The sequence below is a fragment of the Polyodon spathula genome, chromosome 23, assembly GCF_017654505.1.
Source record: "Polyodon spathula isolate WHYD16114869_AA chromosome 23, ASM1765450v1, whole genome shotgun sequence".
NCBI classification, from domain to species: domain Eukaryota; kingdom Metazoa; phylum Chordata; class Actinopteri; order Acipenseriformes; family Polyodontidae; genus Polyodon; species Polyodon spathula.
This window is the reverse complement of record NC_054556.1, coordinates 12,970,845-12,987,527: the sequence shown is the minus strand read 5'-3', so window position 1 is coordinate 12,987,527 and position 16,683 is coordinate 12,970,845. Positions and strand designations below refer to the sequence as shown.

At 38.3% G+C, this 16,683-nt stretch overlaps 2 protein-coding genes across 3 annotated transcripts in view; one reads left to right on the top strand and one right to left on the bottom strand.

The window, feature by feature from the left end:
• LOC121297955 (plexin-D1-like) overlaps window positions 1-10,651 on the top strand; it is a 51,896-nt gene extending 41,245 nt beyond the window's left edge. For both annotated transcript variants that reach the window (XM_041224591.1, XM_041224590.1), the window contains exons 26-36: window positions 457-603; window positions 1,905-2,061; window positions 2,545-2,648; window positions 3,582-3,645; window positions 4,230-4,264; window positions 4,842-4,946; window positions 5,814-5,977; window positions 6,099-6,246; window positions 8,173-8,313; window positions 8,656-8,730; window positions 10,019-10,651. In XM_041224591.1, the coding sequence (XP_041080525.1) occupies window positions 457-603; window positions 1,905-2,061; window positions 2,545-2,648; window positions 3,582-3,645; window positions 4,230-4,264; window positions 4,842-4,946; window positions 5,814-5,977; window positions 6,099-6,246; window positions 8,173-8,313; window positions 8,656-8,730; window positions 10,019-10,135 (1,257 nt within the window). In that variant the 3' untranslated portion in view covers window positions 10,136-10,651. The remainder of the gene's footprint in view (window positions 1-456; window positions 604-1,904; window positions 2,062-2,544; window positions 2,649-3,581; window positions 3,646-4,229; window positions 4,265-4,841; window positions 4,947-5,813; window positions 5,978-6,098; window positions 6,247-8,172; window positions 8,314-8,655; window positions 8,731-10,018) is intronic.
• A 1,735-nt stretch (window positions 10,652-12,386) lies between these two features.
• On the bottom strand, window positions 12,387-15,329 carry LOC121298409 (protein B4-like). The gene is made up of 3 exons (XM_041225525.1): window positions 14,937-15,329; window positions 14,565-14,824; window positions 12,387-12,599 (listed from the first exon to the last, which is right to left on the bottom strand). Exons 1-3 carry the CDS (start codon window positions 15,103-15,105, stop codon window positions 12,387-12,389), a joined length of 642 nt encoding a protein of 213 aa, XP_041081459.1. The 5' UTR covers window positions 15,106-15,329.
• Between the last annotated feature and the right edge of the window lie 1,354 nt (window positions 15,330-16,683).

The window sequence follows — 16,683 nt, the reverse complement described above, 5'->3', positions numbered from 1 at the left end:
TTATGTGTATGTGGGTAATATAGGGAAGATTAGAAGTGAATGGACCAAGGCTGAAAGCTGAGGTCTATTTACATGCTGCTAGTGCCACTATAACTCATACACAGCACTCACAATCCTAAAAAATCTATTTTATACAGCAATACAATTTCGAGAGGTGCCTCAAGTGTGATTTTCTAAAGCAGGTGACATCAGCAGTGCTGAAATGGAAATTAAAAACTAAAAATGGTACGGTGATGTCATGAATTGCATTTCTCCATGAAATATAGCAGTGGAAATGTGCGGTCCAATTGGCTGATTTCTATCATAGACCTGTTTAGAATTATTTGAAACAGTGTTTCAGATGGCGAGTGCAGTGCTAGAATGGATTTCCTTGGAGTTTACTGCTTGTACAGTTCATAACATGCAATGCACATTCCCAGGCTCCAGAGTAAATCGGCTGTGTGTATTTTGTTCTAGGAGAAGGTGGGAGAGCCCTTCTTCTTGCTGCTATGTGCCATCAGGCAGCAGATCAATAAGGGATCCATTGATGTCCTCACTGGGAAGGCCAGGTACACCCTGAATGAAGAGTGGCTCCTGCGTGAGAACATTGAAGCCAAGCCCGTGGTGAGAGCCTGTGTTCACATCTTGTCATGTGGTTATACTCAGGGGTGTGACTTCATATGCATGAACTCAAATATTATTACCCATTGGGTACCAATGAAGACCTCGTCAGTTCATGATGAACTACACAGTTATTCATGCAAACAGCTTGGACAATCCAAATCAAGTAGAAAAAGGAATACTAGGGGAAGGAATAGAAAAGCACAGCAGACTGTTGAATATACTGTGAATTATGACAAAATATCAATGCAAGATCATCATAAAATTGTACACATTTTTTTTTTGTTTATCATTTAACGTTGTACTTATTTAGTCAGTATAAAAATAACAATAGGAACTGTACTGAATATAACCTCTTGGCTGGAGAGCCCCTGTTCTCAGGGTATTTTTGCAAGACAGGTTTTTTTTCACAGCCGTTAAATTTAAATATGTGAAATGCTGGTTTGTGTTGGTATCACAGCTATGAGGGTTAGATAGGCCTAATCTAGATGTGTTAACTTCTGTGGCTATGGTGTGAATTTGGCATTGCTGGTAACATGGTCTCAATCCTTCAGATAAAAAACAAAAAGCCTGAGCCAAAAAAAAAAAAAAAAAAGCTTACAGCGAAGACTATATCGCTGTCCAGCCATTAGAATTTCTACCATTTTTAAATATGCTTGTAATCAACATGGTAACAGTTTGTTTTAGATTACATTAATGGTACAGTGTTTAATCATGTGTCACTGTATTTGTAAGCCTGTTTGATGGATTATGTACAAATGGTATTCACAAAACTGTTAATGAGGTTTTCAGTTGTCTAAAACAGTTTCTTCAGCATCAAACTGTGTTGAATTAATCACAACAGACTAGTCTTTAAATAACTAGGCTTGGTAAAGTGTCTCATGGGTGAGTTTGCTTTATTGTTATGTATCTTGGTTATTAAAGTGGTCAAAGCTTGTACTGTAGTTTCACACTACAGCAACAGTAGGGGTAATACAATATAATTAAAAAGTGTGGGTTTTTTTGTTGCCAAAGGATTATATTTTAAATATATGGTATTAAATACAGGCAGCAAACTTACTATATCTGCAATAAATCACACACGTACATATAAAATCAAAGCCACATGAAATGAACTGATCATACTGTGCTTTAGTCCAGCAATGAAATAATAATGCCTATTTTGTCCCTACCTCCCACCCCAGACTCCTTAATATCGTGAAACTTTAGAAGGCATTTTAAGGCCATCAATGTAAGCTAACAAAAATAGCCATTAATAAATGGCACAGTGTGTAAATAATGTGGCTGTTTTTGCTTTCGGACAGAACATTAATGTGTCATTCCAAGGCTTTGGCATGGACTCCCTGACTGTCAGAGTCATGAACACAGACACCATCTGCCAAGTCAAAGAAAAAATCCTGGAGGCTTTTTACAAGAACCTTCCCTTCTCGCAGTGGCCGAGAGCAGAAGATTTAGACCTGGGTAAGAAGTCATAGCACTGTTACTGGTTTCCAGTGGCACAAAGCAGAGCTCTGAAGAGCAGAACTTTTACCATTTCTACATAATAAACTTTAAAACTGGGCTGTTATTCTAAACAGTGGCGTGTCTTAATTGGCCATGAATTCATGAAAAGAAGGGGGCATTGAAAAAAACTAAATCTGCTTGCGAGTCTCTTCGTGAATTTTTGTAAAATGCTGAATCTATTTTTGGCCCCGTTGTTGAATTGACAGTCTCAGTATTTGGATGAACAGTTGAAGGGTGTCCATGTGAAAATGTTGCTTTTTGTTTTTGTGGTGTTCTAGACCCTTGCAGCCCTTCGTTTGGCTCACCCATGTGTTCAGTGTCCTCTGGGGTGAGGTTTTTAGTTCCAAAGCTGCAGGGTTGCTGGATGACAAACTGATTTTATAACCCTACTATATTCAACCCTTCCCTGATAATAAATACCCTTGTTTCTATTGTTTTCAGAGTGGTTTGCATCCAGCAGTGACAGCCGTATTCTTCGGGATCTGGATGATACCACACTTATGGAGGATGGGAGAAAGAAACTGAACACAGTGCTTCATTACAAGGTGGGAATGGCTTTCCCTGACTCCTTCAGATAACTGAGCTTTATTGAACAGTGCGCCTGATCGACCAATTTATTTCAATGTAGGTCGCATAATAATGCCATAAATCTTATGGCATTTTGCACGTCAATCTCCGTACGTGCAGTAGGTATCAAATGTGCAGTTTTGAAAGAAACACATGTCACAGCAAGCATGCATTTTCATGTTAAAACAAACATCTGGTACTACACTTAATGCACTATGCTTGCCTTGCCTTCCAGGAAGTCTATTAATGCCTTATCCCCTTGGTCTTTCTGCATAACCTCCCAGCAGAAATCAAAGCATGTTACTGGCTAAAAACGTGTCAGTCATCAGAATAAGTGACTGATGTGTTATGACAGACAAGGAAGAAAGTGAAGGTGTGGGGTTAATTTCACCCTACAGGTGAAAAAATCCAGGAAGTGTTTCTTTCAGAACTGCACAGTTAAGACTTATATAATGAATGGATGTGCATGACGGAGAAAATGTATCTTATTAGCTTCAATTACTTTAATTCTCTTCAAGTAATTGCTAATGTCTCTTTAGACTTGCTAAGTAATTTCATTTTAAGAATACACTGTAATTACCTTAATATTTAACACAGTCACATGACACTGGTGGTATATTTATTGATATTGAAGGAAATAATTTGACAAAAGTTTTGGCAAAACATTTGTCATAGAAGCTTATTTTTAGTATCTTTTTATGTATAATATATTGGCATGCAAACTAGTTTAGTCATACTTCTTTTTTGTTAACCCTAAATATGTTATGAGTTTTGGTTTATAGCTGCTGTCGTCTCTATTGAACCCTGATTAGACTAAGATCCTTTGGGAATACGGTTATGCCTGAAAAGAGTATTTGGGTTCTGTAATTCAAGTTTCCACTAATGGTTGCTGTCCACTTTCACACCCCCAGATTCCTGAGGAAGCGTCTCTTGCCATCAGCCTAAAAGACAAGCGGGACAACACCCTGGGAAGAGGTACTGTGTCCACTGAGGGGATTGTGTGGCGAAGGATCCTAAAGATACACCAAAGCGAGTGGGAAGAAAGCGTATTGCTAGTAATTAACTTGGGTTGGCAGCTATTCACATGAGGAGTAGAGAGGGTCTGTGGACAGTGTGAGACAGTCGCCGAGCTGTAACCTTGCTTTAGATCAGTGGAGGATGATTCATATTTAGAAATACTAAAAAAAAAAAAGTGATACATTCAGTGACAAACATTTCAGTGCCTGGATTAAGGCTGTTCAGTTACGTCTCGGTGTTTACTAGTTGTGGAGGATGGTTAATACACTACGGTAATGCCTGGATAGCAGGAAGACTCATTTAGCAGTTTTTAATGTTGTTTACAATGTATTTAAAAGCATCAGTTTTAATGCTGAATCTTTAGCAATACATTCAGTTCGCTGTTTGTGATTCACCTCTAATGTAAACTGTTAGTGTGATATGATCATTCCTGTACTGGTATCACAGGATTATCTTTGTGGTTCCTTTTTTTTCCTCTTCATTTTAGGTCATGTCATTTGTATTGCCTACCCTCTGTAATTATTGTAGTTTTTATTTTGCAGTCAAAGACCTGGACACAGAAAAATATTTCCATTTGGTAAGTTCAAGCTAATCTCCCACAAGTGTATCTTCATGTACAATTCCAAAGATGGACTGTTGCTTCCCCTAATTTGATTTTCTATTTTATATATGCAGTGGTGTGCAAATGTATTAGAACACCTCAAGATTTGTCATTTATATCCTTTATAGAAATAATAGGCACTCATGTGTGAGAATGTTTGACCACTTTGTGCTTCAATTAAATTAGACAATCACTAATTTGTGTATTTTGACAATTTTCCAAGATGTTCAGTTACAGTGGTTTGATTTCATATGCACAACAAATCAAACCTTCAAAAGCAATGTGGTGTTCTGATACATTTGAACTCTATAATTTAGGCCCAAAAGTCAATGTGACAATTGTGTCCTTTTCCCTTATAAGCACTGACCATAGTAAAAGTATAGCAAAGTTCTAAAGCATAGGTAAGCATTATAGAGTTATGGTAAAGTATATTTAAAAACATGGTAAAACTATAGTAAATGTGCAGTGTAACCAAGGGAAAAGAGAAGGCATAATTACTGGCAAAGTCACACACGGGTGTCCTTTAGTGTTTACTATTTCATTTTCTAATCAGGTTCTTCCAAACGATGAACTGATGGAGAACAAGAAATCCCACCGGCAGAGCCACAGGAAAAAGGTTCTTCCAGAGATCTACCTGACACGGCTGCTCTCCACCAAGGTACAGACCTGCAGACCACTACACAAGTCATGCAACCGCAGATACAAGAGGCCATGGATGCAGGAAACCAATGCGATAGATTATTTATTAAAACAGACAACACTACCACATTAAAACATATTTTACACTATATTCTTTGGCCTCGCCTTTTGAGGAACCCCCTGCCAATAAATTAGCTTGCAGATAAGTGGAGAGTCCTCCCAGTTAGCAAAGCCAGAAAAGCAGGTGGAAGCTGGGGGAGGAGGAGTTGAACTCTGGCGCACAGAAGGGACATAATGGATGGAGATAAGCTATAAATCCTTTCCTTGCTAATCACTGGACATATTATTTATCGCGGGACAAATAAGATACTAGCTGTTTGACTAACGATTTAATCTGAAATTGGAAATGCCTAAAAAGTGCTTGATGTTTATGTGACTTGATCTGAGGTTAAAGTGAGTTCCCAGCCAGAACTATTGCTTTGCTTTATGGGTGACACTACACTCTGAACGTGGACAACAGTGTGGCATACTGCATGTTTTAACATAGCTGTATTAGAAAAAAAATATATACATATCTATAGGATGTTGATAATATTGATATGGTTTTATTTCAATTAAGTACCATAGAGGGTAGAACTGCTTCCTTATTAAACATGAAACCTAGCTGATTTCATGCTTTTCACAATGAATTCCAGTTAAATAAATTAATCTGAGCACATTATGTAACAGTACTGGTAGGAGAAATGGTCTGTTTATTGCAGGTGCTGGTTTTCTTCAATCAGATTTCCGATTTTCTTAAACGATCCAACATTCCCAACATTTCCAGATTATATGTGCTTGGGCGCTGTTTGTACACCCCCTCATGCTGAAGCATATTGTGTTACAGGGGACACTCCAGAAGTTCTTGGATGACCTTTTTCACGCTATCCTCAGCATCCCTGAAGACAAGCCTCCCTTTGCTGTGAAATATTTTTTTGATTTTCTTGAGGAGCAGGCCGACAAGAGGGGAATCACAGACCCTGACACTTTACACATCTGGAAGACTAATAGGTGAGATCCTCGATTTAGAAATGTTTGCTAAAGTGTTTGCAGGTATAAACGATTGTATTATTGCATTGAGAATTATAAGCTAAGACTGTATGAATAATTGAATGTTTCGTTTTGTTTTTAGTTTACCTCTGCGCTTCTGGGTGAACATCCTGAAGAACCCCCAGTTTGTGTTTGACATTGACAAGACAGATCACATGGACGCGTGCCTGTCAGTCATAGCTCAGGCTTTTATAGACGCGTGTTCAATCTCAGATCTGCAGCTGGGAAAGGTAAGGGCTTTCAAACTGCTGCTGCTGTTGGCTGTCTCCCCATCCTTGTTCATTTTTGCAGGCGATTGCATTCGAGTATCAACATAATTAGTGTTCACACCAATAAAGTGGGCAGATTCATTGCTTTTACAAGTGTAGAACCATTGAAAAATTTAACATCATATTTATTCAAGTGAGAACATTCTCTCAGGTTTTATTTAAGAAGTAACTCACAGCAGGGTGTGCATTATGGATGATTATACCATGGCTTTGTGCATTGAAGTGGGATTATTCACAACGGTGCACACCCCTAGGTGGCTCACTGCAATTATAACTTGGCTAACTTGAATTGTAAGACCACACATTTTTTGTTGAACGTCTGCACTTGTGATGGCAAAGTCATTCTTTTATATTTAGAAGGCCTGATAGTTAGTTTAGAGGAAGAGCTTGCCACTGCTGAGTGATATTTTCATTTATTTTGGAGATAATCAAACAGATGATTAAGATTGTTTAAGCATTTTTATTTTGTGAAGCAAAATGTTAAATAAAATAAAAATTCAACAACTTTTATACATACAGGGACTGCAAATCAATGTTGCCTACCTATAATTTAATAGTGTCCAAGAACTTAAAATATATCTGTTTTATCTTTAAGCAGGGTTTGAATGCTTTTGTCCATAGACTGTTTCAACGCTACCGAAGAGTTTGAAATAAAAAAAAAAAAAAGAATACCAACTAAAAAATGCTTCATATACAGCAGCTACGAATTAAAATAGTGCACTTGTTTTTTTTAAATAAATAGTGGTTGTTTCAGCTCTGAGAATAGTGTAGCCATTACCTTCAGCCACAACATCTTTCCCAGGTAAGTATTATAGAAACAACTATTACTGAATTTTGAGAAGCAGAACTGAATAAATAGCACACTTGAGTTGGACAGCTCCAAACCTTATTTATATATAGTAATCCCGCCTTTCTTTTGGTAATGCCAGGGCACAGTAATAACAGGATACAACAGAATGGGTGGGTCAGCATGGAATTTAAGGATTAATTGGGGAGGAAAGGGCTAAATTTTACTTGGCCTTTTAGGCTGCTTCCAGTTGGAACAATTGTTATCTCAAAGCTTGGGAAAAAAAAAAAAAAAAGGCCACATCGGGTCATTTAACAGATGGAAACTGTTGAGGATAGGTAGCGCTCAGAAGGAAGGAAGGTTTGGTTATCAGTAAGCTCACTGCACTGTTCTGGACCGTCAAACAGATATTGCAGAACCTCATTAGACTGGAAGGGCTTTGATAAGAAAGCTTCCTGAGGAAAGAGAGCTGGAAAAACGCTGTTTTGTCAAGGAAGCAATATTGGATTAAAAAAAAAAAAAAAAAACGTTTAGCTTGTTTTACTGGAAATAAACCATGTTCAACTTTTCCAAATTTCAGTATTGCTTCCAATAACAAAAGAGCAGAGAATGGTATTGTATCTGGAAAAGTTGTGAATGGCTAAATTGGTTGAAGTTACTTTGCTTTCCCATGATTGTTGATCACTTGTTGTAGGAAAAAGATGGTCCTGCCTTTCATTTTTTGTGATAATATTTTAGGTGTGTGTGTAAATTCATTTACTGTATTACAGACCATGTTCTCAAAGTCTAGCTGTTTTGGAGGCTGTTGGTGTTCTCATACAGTAAATAGTGCAGAATACATGCCATCTTGTTTTAATATCAAAAGCCAAGGAACCACAAGCACTTCACTGTGTACACACAACACAGACTGCTGTGCTGTCTGGAAGCAAAACACTCAAGTGCTTTATATCCTGTATGCATGCTGCTGTAGGGAAAAAGGAGCGTTCTGATTGAACAAAAGACGTTGGCTTCAGCCTGAACATTTAGAAGGGGTAAGCTTGGCCATCTTTCTGGTGGTTCAATGTATACTGCTATCCTAACACGTCTGTGTCTGATTTCAGGACTCCCCTACTAACAAGCTGCTCTACGCTAAAGAGATCCCAGAGTACAAGAAGACAGTCCAGCAGTATTACAAACAGATCCAGGAAATGATGCCACTAAGTGAACAGGAAATGAATGCACACTTAGCAGAGGAGTCTAGGGTAAGATGCAAACTAATCAGCAATTAGGAACAATGGGTGTGTTTTAAAAGGGGAGCTCCTGTCTGACCTCCGTGATTTTTTAAGGAAACAAGGGATATCCGGGATCCTAATAGTCTGAATGACATGGAAAGGGGAACAAACTCGAAGTGTTAACTCCAGTAAAACCTAAAGCAGCAATAACACATTTTAATAGAAAGACCACATGTGACCTTGCATTAACACACAATAAAAAATACCTAGTAGGTTAGTTTGTGTTGGAACCCATGCACTTTTGGACAAATGTGTTAATGATGCTTGTGAAGGTACCTCTGGATTGAAGTAATACAATATTCTTTGTTACAGAAATACAGAAACGAGTTCAACACTAATTCAGCTTTGGCTGAGATCTACAAGTATGCCAAGAGATACCAGACACAGGTGCGACGTTATCAATTCTTCTCAATTTCTTGTGGCCTTTACGTTTTTACCTGTAGATCTGCCTAGTTTTAGTTTCTACAAACCTAAACTGTTATTGAAACACAATTCCCCTATTCAGCTTGAGTAAGCAACACAGAGATAGGCGTTGTTAATTATTTGGGTTTACTAAGGTATCAGGAACTAGTAGTGCTGTTTCCTTTTTACTAACTGAACAGGGGAAACAGAAACAGCCTCATGGTCACCTGTTAAAGCCTACTACAGAACTAAAATGTATTTGTGCAGCATAACATAAGAAAGCTTGAAATCTTCTGTTTTACATTTTTCACATAACAGCCTGTAGTCAATACCCAACAGTAACCAAATCAGTCTTGAACTGTTAAAAATGATGGCAAATGCACTATACCAGCTCTATAAACAGTGCCACTTCATAGGACTCTTTTCCTTGATGGGTGGTGATCCATCCAATCCTTCAAAACACAACATGCATTGTATGTCAGACACATACCAAACTGATCCTAATGATGGATGTGTTTTACACCTAGCTCTCGTAGCACCCCTCCCTGACTCATGTAATAAAAGCATCACATTTTAATGAGTACACTGATAAACACACGAGCCAAAACATTGGTCTGCTTGAGTTTTCTTTTAAGTTTTATTTCAATGGTGAAGGATGCTTTCTCTAACAACTCGCTGAACTGTTTTCCTAGACTGTGTTCATTTTAAAGAACATCCATGGCCCTTATACAGAATTAAGTGGGTGGTGTTGATGGTCCTTGCGTTGATACACAACGTTGTGTATGAAGGCTTATGCATGTCAGTGGGTGGCGGATTCTGAAGTTTGTGTTTCATAAGGAGGCTGTGTGGTCCAGTGGTTAAAAAAACAGGCTTATAACCAAAAGGTCCCTGGTTCAAATCCCAGCTCAGTCACTGACGCACTGTGTGACCCTGAACAAGTCACTTAACCTCCTTGTGCTCCATCTTTCGGGTGAGATGTTGTTGTACGTGACTTTGCAGCTGATACATAGTTCACACGCCCTTCTCATCTTATAAAGAGCTTTGTGATGGTGGTCCACTATGAAAGGCACTATATAAAAATTACTATTATAAAAAAGGCCTTTTAATATTTTAAGATTTAAGACTTTGGCTCAGCTTCTCAGCCCCAGGACGTAACCCACACCACTGTGTAAAATAACACAACACACACACACAACACACACACACACACACATATATATATATATATATATATATATATATATATATATATTTCTTTTCCTTTCTGTGGTAGGTTGTGAATGCACTGGAAGCCAACCCCACAACAAAACGGATGCAGCTCCAGCACAAGTTCCAGCAGGTGATAGCGCTGGTGGAGGATAACATTTACGAATGTTGCAGTGAAGCTTGAGGCAGGACCGGGACTTCCAAGTGCACCTACACAGAAGCTTACCCTCCACCACTCCCTTCAGAATGGGAAGAGAAACAAGCACATTGCTCCTGTAAATAGAGACAAACAAAATGCTACCGTGTGTGCTTAAAGGATGGTGAACTGAAAGGTTTTGGGTCCTTCCTGCAGGGCTGGGACCCGGACTCTGTTAAGACATGACTTTCATTTACCAGAGAACATTAATCTGTCCTCGCTAAATCCACGTCAGTCCTTTTTCTGTGTTAATGCTTAAAATAAGTTGAAAAATGTGAAGAGAATGTACTGATATCAAAGAGTAAGTAGCAGGGTTCTGAAAAATACAGCATTACACATCCGCACCTGTTGCTCCAACTGTTTAAATAACATACCTGTCATTTTTCTTTTCATTGTTAACATCCTGAGAACTTTTTACAAGTATAACTTTAAAATGTCCACTCTAGTGCACTGGGGGTTTGAGCTCTGTCCTCTAAATCACTGCAGGAAGAGCGATGTGGCTTTTCTGTTCCGCGCCACATCATGTATCGTTATTGCTGTGTTACCTGTTTGACAATGTAGGCAATAATCCTTACACTATCAGTGTACTAAAGTGGGCATTTGGAAAAGTGCTTTGAAACAGACTTTAAATTTATAAGTGTAAAAAGTTGTCAGGATGTGAAGAGAAAGGTACGCTATTGAAGCAGTTGTAACAACACATGGGGACGTGTAGCGCTTGCTCTTTATATTTGAATGCAGTGCCTATTCATCTCTATGGGTGTGGTGGGCTCCATTGTATGAACCCACAGCCATTTGGAGGACAGCAGTACAGACGCAGCCTTTACAACATCATTTAAACAAGCCTGAAAATGCACTGTATTTGTAATATAGATGTTCATAGCAATATTTATGGTATTTTGTAATTTTTTTTTTTTTTTACAGCTATATACCACTAGGGTGATATAAACCATGTTGGGAGATGAAGCTCACAGGACGCCTACTCGCATAATAATAGAGACGTTTCCTGTCGCTCAAACTTGAATTAATTCCCCATATGTATTACAGAAAAAAAACTTGGTAAGACTGAACCTATATTCTGCCTAATCAGGCTGGTTTTCTGAGTTAAAGGGAACAGATTCTCCAAGTCGGATCAAACAGTATCTCCCATATGGTGGCACAATCTAGGGTTATTGCAATAAAGTAATCTACTTTATTTAAAACACTGCAAGTTTGTTTTCTTAATACTTTTTTTATGATTTGTTCCAATTAGGTGCATTTATTGAACTGTTTTCTTAAGCAACCACGGCTTAATACAGGGTACCTCCTACACCAGTCTTGTTCACCACTGCACCTCATTATTCAGAGAACACCCCAAGCACTGTCAGCCTAGTTTCACATTGCATTGAGCTGGCCTTATGAGCCACATTGCTTTGAATAAAGAGATAATCTCGGCTCTTTGATACATGTTCAATCTGTTGCAAGCAAACCCAGTAAATGCAATCATTTTAAACTCAGGAAGGCTTCAAAATAAATAGGGACTACATTTCAAGTATACTGGATTGGCATCAGTACAGCACATTTCCATCTCCAACTCACATTAATTTCCATTAGCAGCAGATTGAGAACAAAACAATTGACATATAGTATACCACTGGGTATAACTGAAGTTCATGAATTTAGAAATAGCAGTAAACAAAAACGTGACACATACAGCTGTGTAATGTACCGCTGGAGACTGGCTTGCAGACTTCTAATGGAAATGTGGTCAAAGCAATAATGGGAGGAAGAATTGTGGTTTGAAATAAAAGAAATTGCCCACATCAGCGCATGACTCTTATCATTTGCACTGGTGTGCAATAAAAAATATATATTAAGGGGGGAGGACGACAAATATTACATTTGTAAACAAAGTGGAAACTGAGGAGGAGAGAATAATCCTCCCCACAGGTATTCCATTTGTGAATACAGGAAAGAAGACCCTCAGGAAGTCCCACTGTAACTGGAGAATGGCATCCCACTCACTGCTTACAAAACGCACACTTCCTTACAGCAGAGAAACAGCGTGCTTGCCCAAAGCTGGCTCACACTTCAGACAAGTAGCAGAGTTAGCTGCACATTTTTTGTGTTAAAGTAGTGCATGGTTTCTAGAAGTTGCATTCTTGCTGGAGCATAAAAACACAAATCTTAATACAAAGCTTTATTGAAATACAGTATATATGTTTGCACAATAAACAAGTCATCATCTATACATTAGGATTAACTATTCGGCTACTTTTCCTTTCTTTGCACGCTTGTTTGTATTTTTTGGTGGTGTTGCCAGCAGCTCCTCTCCACTGTCCCCCTTCCCTTCATCCGCACTCTCCTCCTTCACAGCTGCCTTGGGCTTGGTGGACCGCTCGCTCTTGGGTTTGGGCTCAGGCACCTCTCCAGCAGGACTGCAGATTTGCAGAACCTTGATTTTATTCTTCTTTAACTATTCTCAAGTAGATTTTTATGTGCAACTTTGGATTGTTGTGTTGGAACGTCCAGTTGCGCTTTAAACCAAAGTTTTGTAGTGGAGGGTTTCAGATGAACGGCCAATATCTTTTGGTATGCTATGGAATACACTCCCCCAAAATAGACTAACATAACAAATACTGTACACCCACTCCCACGTTTTATCGGCACGTCAGGGTCCAATAGAAATCTCTACGCAACCCACTTTCTTATTTTTCATATACAAAGCAGCAGACTGTTTTAATTTGTACAGCGGAGTGTAATTGCATCTCACCAACTTCATTCTCCAATTAATTTCATGAGTCTTCCTCTCCTTTCTCAAATGCACAAACCTGCTGAATTAAAAATAATCCCACTCCAAACACAGGCTTGTTGCTAAGGAGCTGACGTCACTGCCCCATCACTTTTGCGTGTGCATTGCTGCAGCAAACAACTCACTGGCTAAAATGCAAACCGCTTCAGCAAGTAGAGATTTAATTTGCTTTGTTACAGTGCAATGCGTGTGTATATGATAAGAGTACGATACGAATGCTTTGTTTTTATTTGTTTTGTACATTTTGTGCAGTACGAAATAAAACAAACAGTATTTCTAAGTGCCTATGTATATTGCAGCCAAGGTATGCGCTGTTACAGTAAAAATGGGGAGCCAACTCCAGGACCGAGATTTATCCGAATCCACAGTGTAGCGAGGGGCGGATGTATTATATGCAATGTCCAATCACATGATGTAGTCCCATGAATCCCACGGCTTTATGCTCTGCACTCTTGTGACAGCCAGCATGTTTCCTACTATTAACGACTACTATAGCTCAAGACAGATTTTAAGTACCATAATTCACAGGATCAGAACAGGTCAAACAGTTGCGATTCAAAACACTGAAGAGATTTAAAATAAACTTAGTGCCGTCAGCCAATTCAGAGTGTTCATGCAGGGGTTCTGAAACTTTACCCGAGGCCCACCTTTTTTTTTTTTGGTATTTTTTGCTCCTAACCTTTCTTCATTAGCATTTCTTGCTTTCCAATAGATATAAAAACACATCATTTAACACCCATCTGCTTGTGTGTAATTTAAACTGGAGGTCAGGTCATAATGTCCAAAAAGGGTTGCAGGAGTTATACAAGACAGATTGCTAGACAAATAGATTTAAAAAAAAAAAAAAATTAAAAAAACACACACATTTGATTTCGGATTATGCTCACCACATTTAACATCTTTGGATCCAGGAACCGAGGGAAGCGCATTAAATTGTGTATCAGACTCGAGGTCCATATTGTGCTAGCTTTGTGAAATAAAATACTAGTTGCCTGTAAGCAAATACATGGACGGAAATATTGCAAGGCAGTTTTTACCTATCCCATGTTTTACTAGGAGCTTGATTAGCCCTAGTTTATTAGATACTCAGGTGTCTTAAACTCAGTAAAACCAGGAATGGATCAAAACTGCTAGGCAATGGTCTTCCATCCCTGAAACACAGGATCACTTACAGGCTGATGCATACACATTTTAAAAAAATTAATAAAACTACAGTAGACATCCTTAACTATTTTGTAATTAATTTCCAACCAGTTTAGGTACATTGTCTTTCAACTTAGTTGAGTGTGTATCCTGCACCCTACATGTTTAATATCCAATTCAGTCAACCCAAATTGTAGCCTCAGATTTTGAAAAAATTAAGAAACTGCAGCATGCTTAGAGTACAGCATCCAGTATTAGCAAACAAACCTCAAAAAAAGGTACAAAAGGCTACTTTTGAAAGATAGTAAACTGGAAAGGTTTACTTTGATAAACCAGGGGTGCAAACTGAAAACTAAACTGGAAGAATGTAGTCTTAAAAAGTAACACATATTTAACATGTAGGGGAAGGCAAGGGGAGGTCGTGTCCCACTACGCCCTGTGCAGCAACCTATAATAAAGGCCTGGTACCTCACATACCGTCCTTACCTTAAACCTCCCAGTTGCTCCAGTAGCAATGGAGTTTACAGGCCTGGTCAAGGTTCCATTGTCGATTCCATTGGCGAGGGCGTTCCTCAGCAAGGGTTTGAGCCTCGCAGGGTCCACAGTGGGGTAACTTGACAGTATGTGGCTCCGAATAGCTGGGACTGACGTGCCTTTTCGGGTGTCCAGCTCCTTAAGGGCTTCGGCTACCATCTCAAGGGTTGGAGGGTGTGCAGGGGCTTTGGGCTCGCCTGACGATTTGTTTTCTTAAAACAAATACAATAACACTGTCGTAAACATGTTGTTGGAATAACAAAAAATGGAGCAAATCTGGTCAAAATAAGCGACGCGTTTACCAAGCCTATTTTTTTTATCAAACAAATGCCAAGTTTGTAACAGAATTGCTACCCGCACGGCGGCGTATAGCTCGAAATAATTTAACCTGCAAAGTTAACGAAAGCACGGTCTTACCTGTTGATTTGGCTTCTTTTCTTGGAGCTGATTCGTCAACAACCGATATCGTAGCTGCAGCTTTTTTTGGTGCCATTATTTTGTGTTGTGTTACTTATTTATTTATTTATTTATTGTTTGTTTGTTTGTTTGTTGTCAAGTAAATAAACATGTGATAAACGCAGACAAGCAGTTGCTGCACCTGGACTTTATACGGGTTCTACTTTGTTTTACCCAATCCCCGTTCCGCGTTACAGAAGTAAGTTCAGCGATGCAATTAAATTACTTCTTTTTTTAATAGACGTCTTTGTTTAGTTTTATTTTAGTAGCGTTATTGGAAAATGATGATTGTAAAACACCAGCACAAGTTTATGAAAACGTGTTTTATTTTCTCGCACAGCATACTGGTCAGTGATGACCAGGGTAAATAATAATAATAATAATAATAATAATAATAATAATAATAATAATAATAATAATAACTATTGGTTCCATTTTAAACCAAATAATAACTAGTTGGACTGGTGTCACATTCTACAGTAGCTTGGACTTCTGTTCTTTGTACTTTAGCAGGAAAACAGGCCTTCCTGGTATAAATGTGCCTATTAGTCAAAACGTTTCAATATTTTTTTTTAATATTACTGTATACCTTATTTCCATTGTAGCCGTATAAAAGTTGATCAGTTTTCGCATGTGCTTAATCGTACCTCTCTGGGCTTTACATTGCTTACCTATGCTTTATCACACTTGCAATGCTTTATAACACTGAAAGAACTGTTCCATTTAACCTAGTGTAGCACCAGATATGATATTTTAAAATAAAAATACAAGTTTACTGTAACGTGTTTCTTTCAAAATTGCACATTCAAGACATATATAATATATGGAATTCCATAACCTGTAAGAGTTATGGAATTATTGTGTTAGTTACCATTCCTTTCATACTGTATCCAGTACCACAACCGTTTCACTATATGGACCAAACTTTTAAACACACAAATGCACTTAAGAGACTCACTCACTGTTAGAGATGCTGGTTTCCTCAAAGTCCCATTACATTCGTGATTTAAGAGACAGCAGTAATTAGATCAATTTAATAGATTCAAATATCTGAAGATGTAGGAAGTCTCTGGGCAATTCAAGTTGCATTGCGTAATTAATGTATCTGTCATAAGAAAGTTTTAATTTAGGTAATGAACCAGAATAATTACTACTCATTTAGACCAGGGTATTATTTGCTCTATTTGTGTGCCTGGGGTAGCACAACATTTTCAAACACCCTGCAACACAGCAGACTAACACTGCAATACAACAACATTAGCAGTGATCCAGCACTTCCAATGAAGGCATTATTTTGAAATTCTTCTGCAATTCATATAGTGTTCAAAAGGTAGCTGATTCCACTTAAAAAGACAGAAGCACAACAAGGATCCATTAGAGGCACTTTTACTTCAGGTCCTAGGACAGAAAGCATGGGATGATGTCATCTGAGATAATATTGTTACCGGTAATATAAAACTAAGTAGCCTGTAATGCCATTTTACATTCCTTTTATTTCATGGTGTTTGCCATTATTTTCTGTTGTGCCAATATATGTTTTTTTTCAGTAGCATTGTTTTTCTCAAAATGTGCTCAAAGCTGACGATGAAATGCAGAAGCACAGGGTGGTCATGCT

What these genes read in the sequence shown, in the direction of transcription:
- LOC121298409 (XM_041225525.1), bottom strand. Translation starts at nt 15,105, where the DNA reads ATGGCACCAAAAAAAGCTGCAGCTACGATATCGGTTGTTGACGAATCA. An exon ending in TGTTACAAACTTGGCATTTG is followed by an intron (nt 14,825 to 14,936) that starts TTTGATAAAAAA and finishes ATTTGTTTTAAG; the next exon opens with AAAACAAATCGTCAGGCGAG. An exon ending in GAGCAACTGGGAGGTTTAAG is followed by an intron (nt 12,600 to 14,564) that starts GTAAGGACGGTA and finishes ACTTGAGAATAG; the next exon opens with TTAAAGAAGAATAAAATCAA.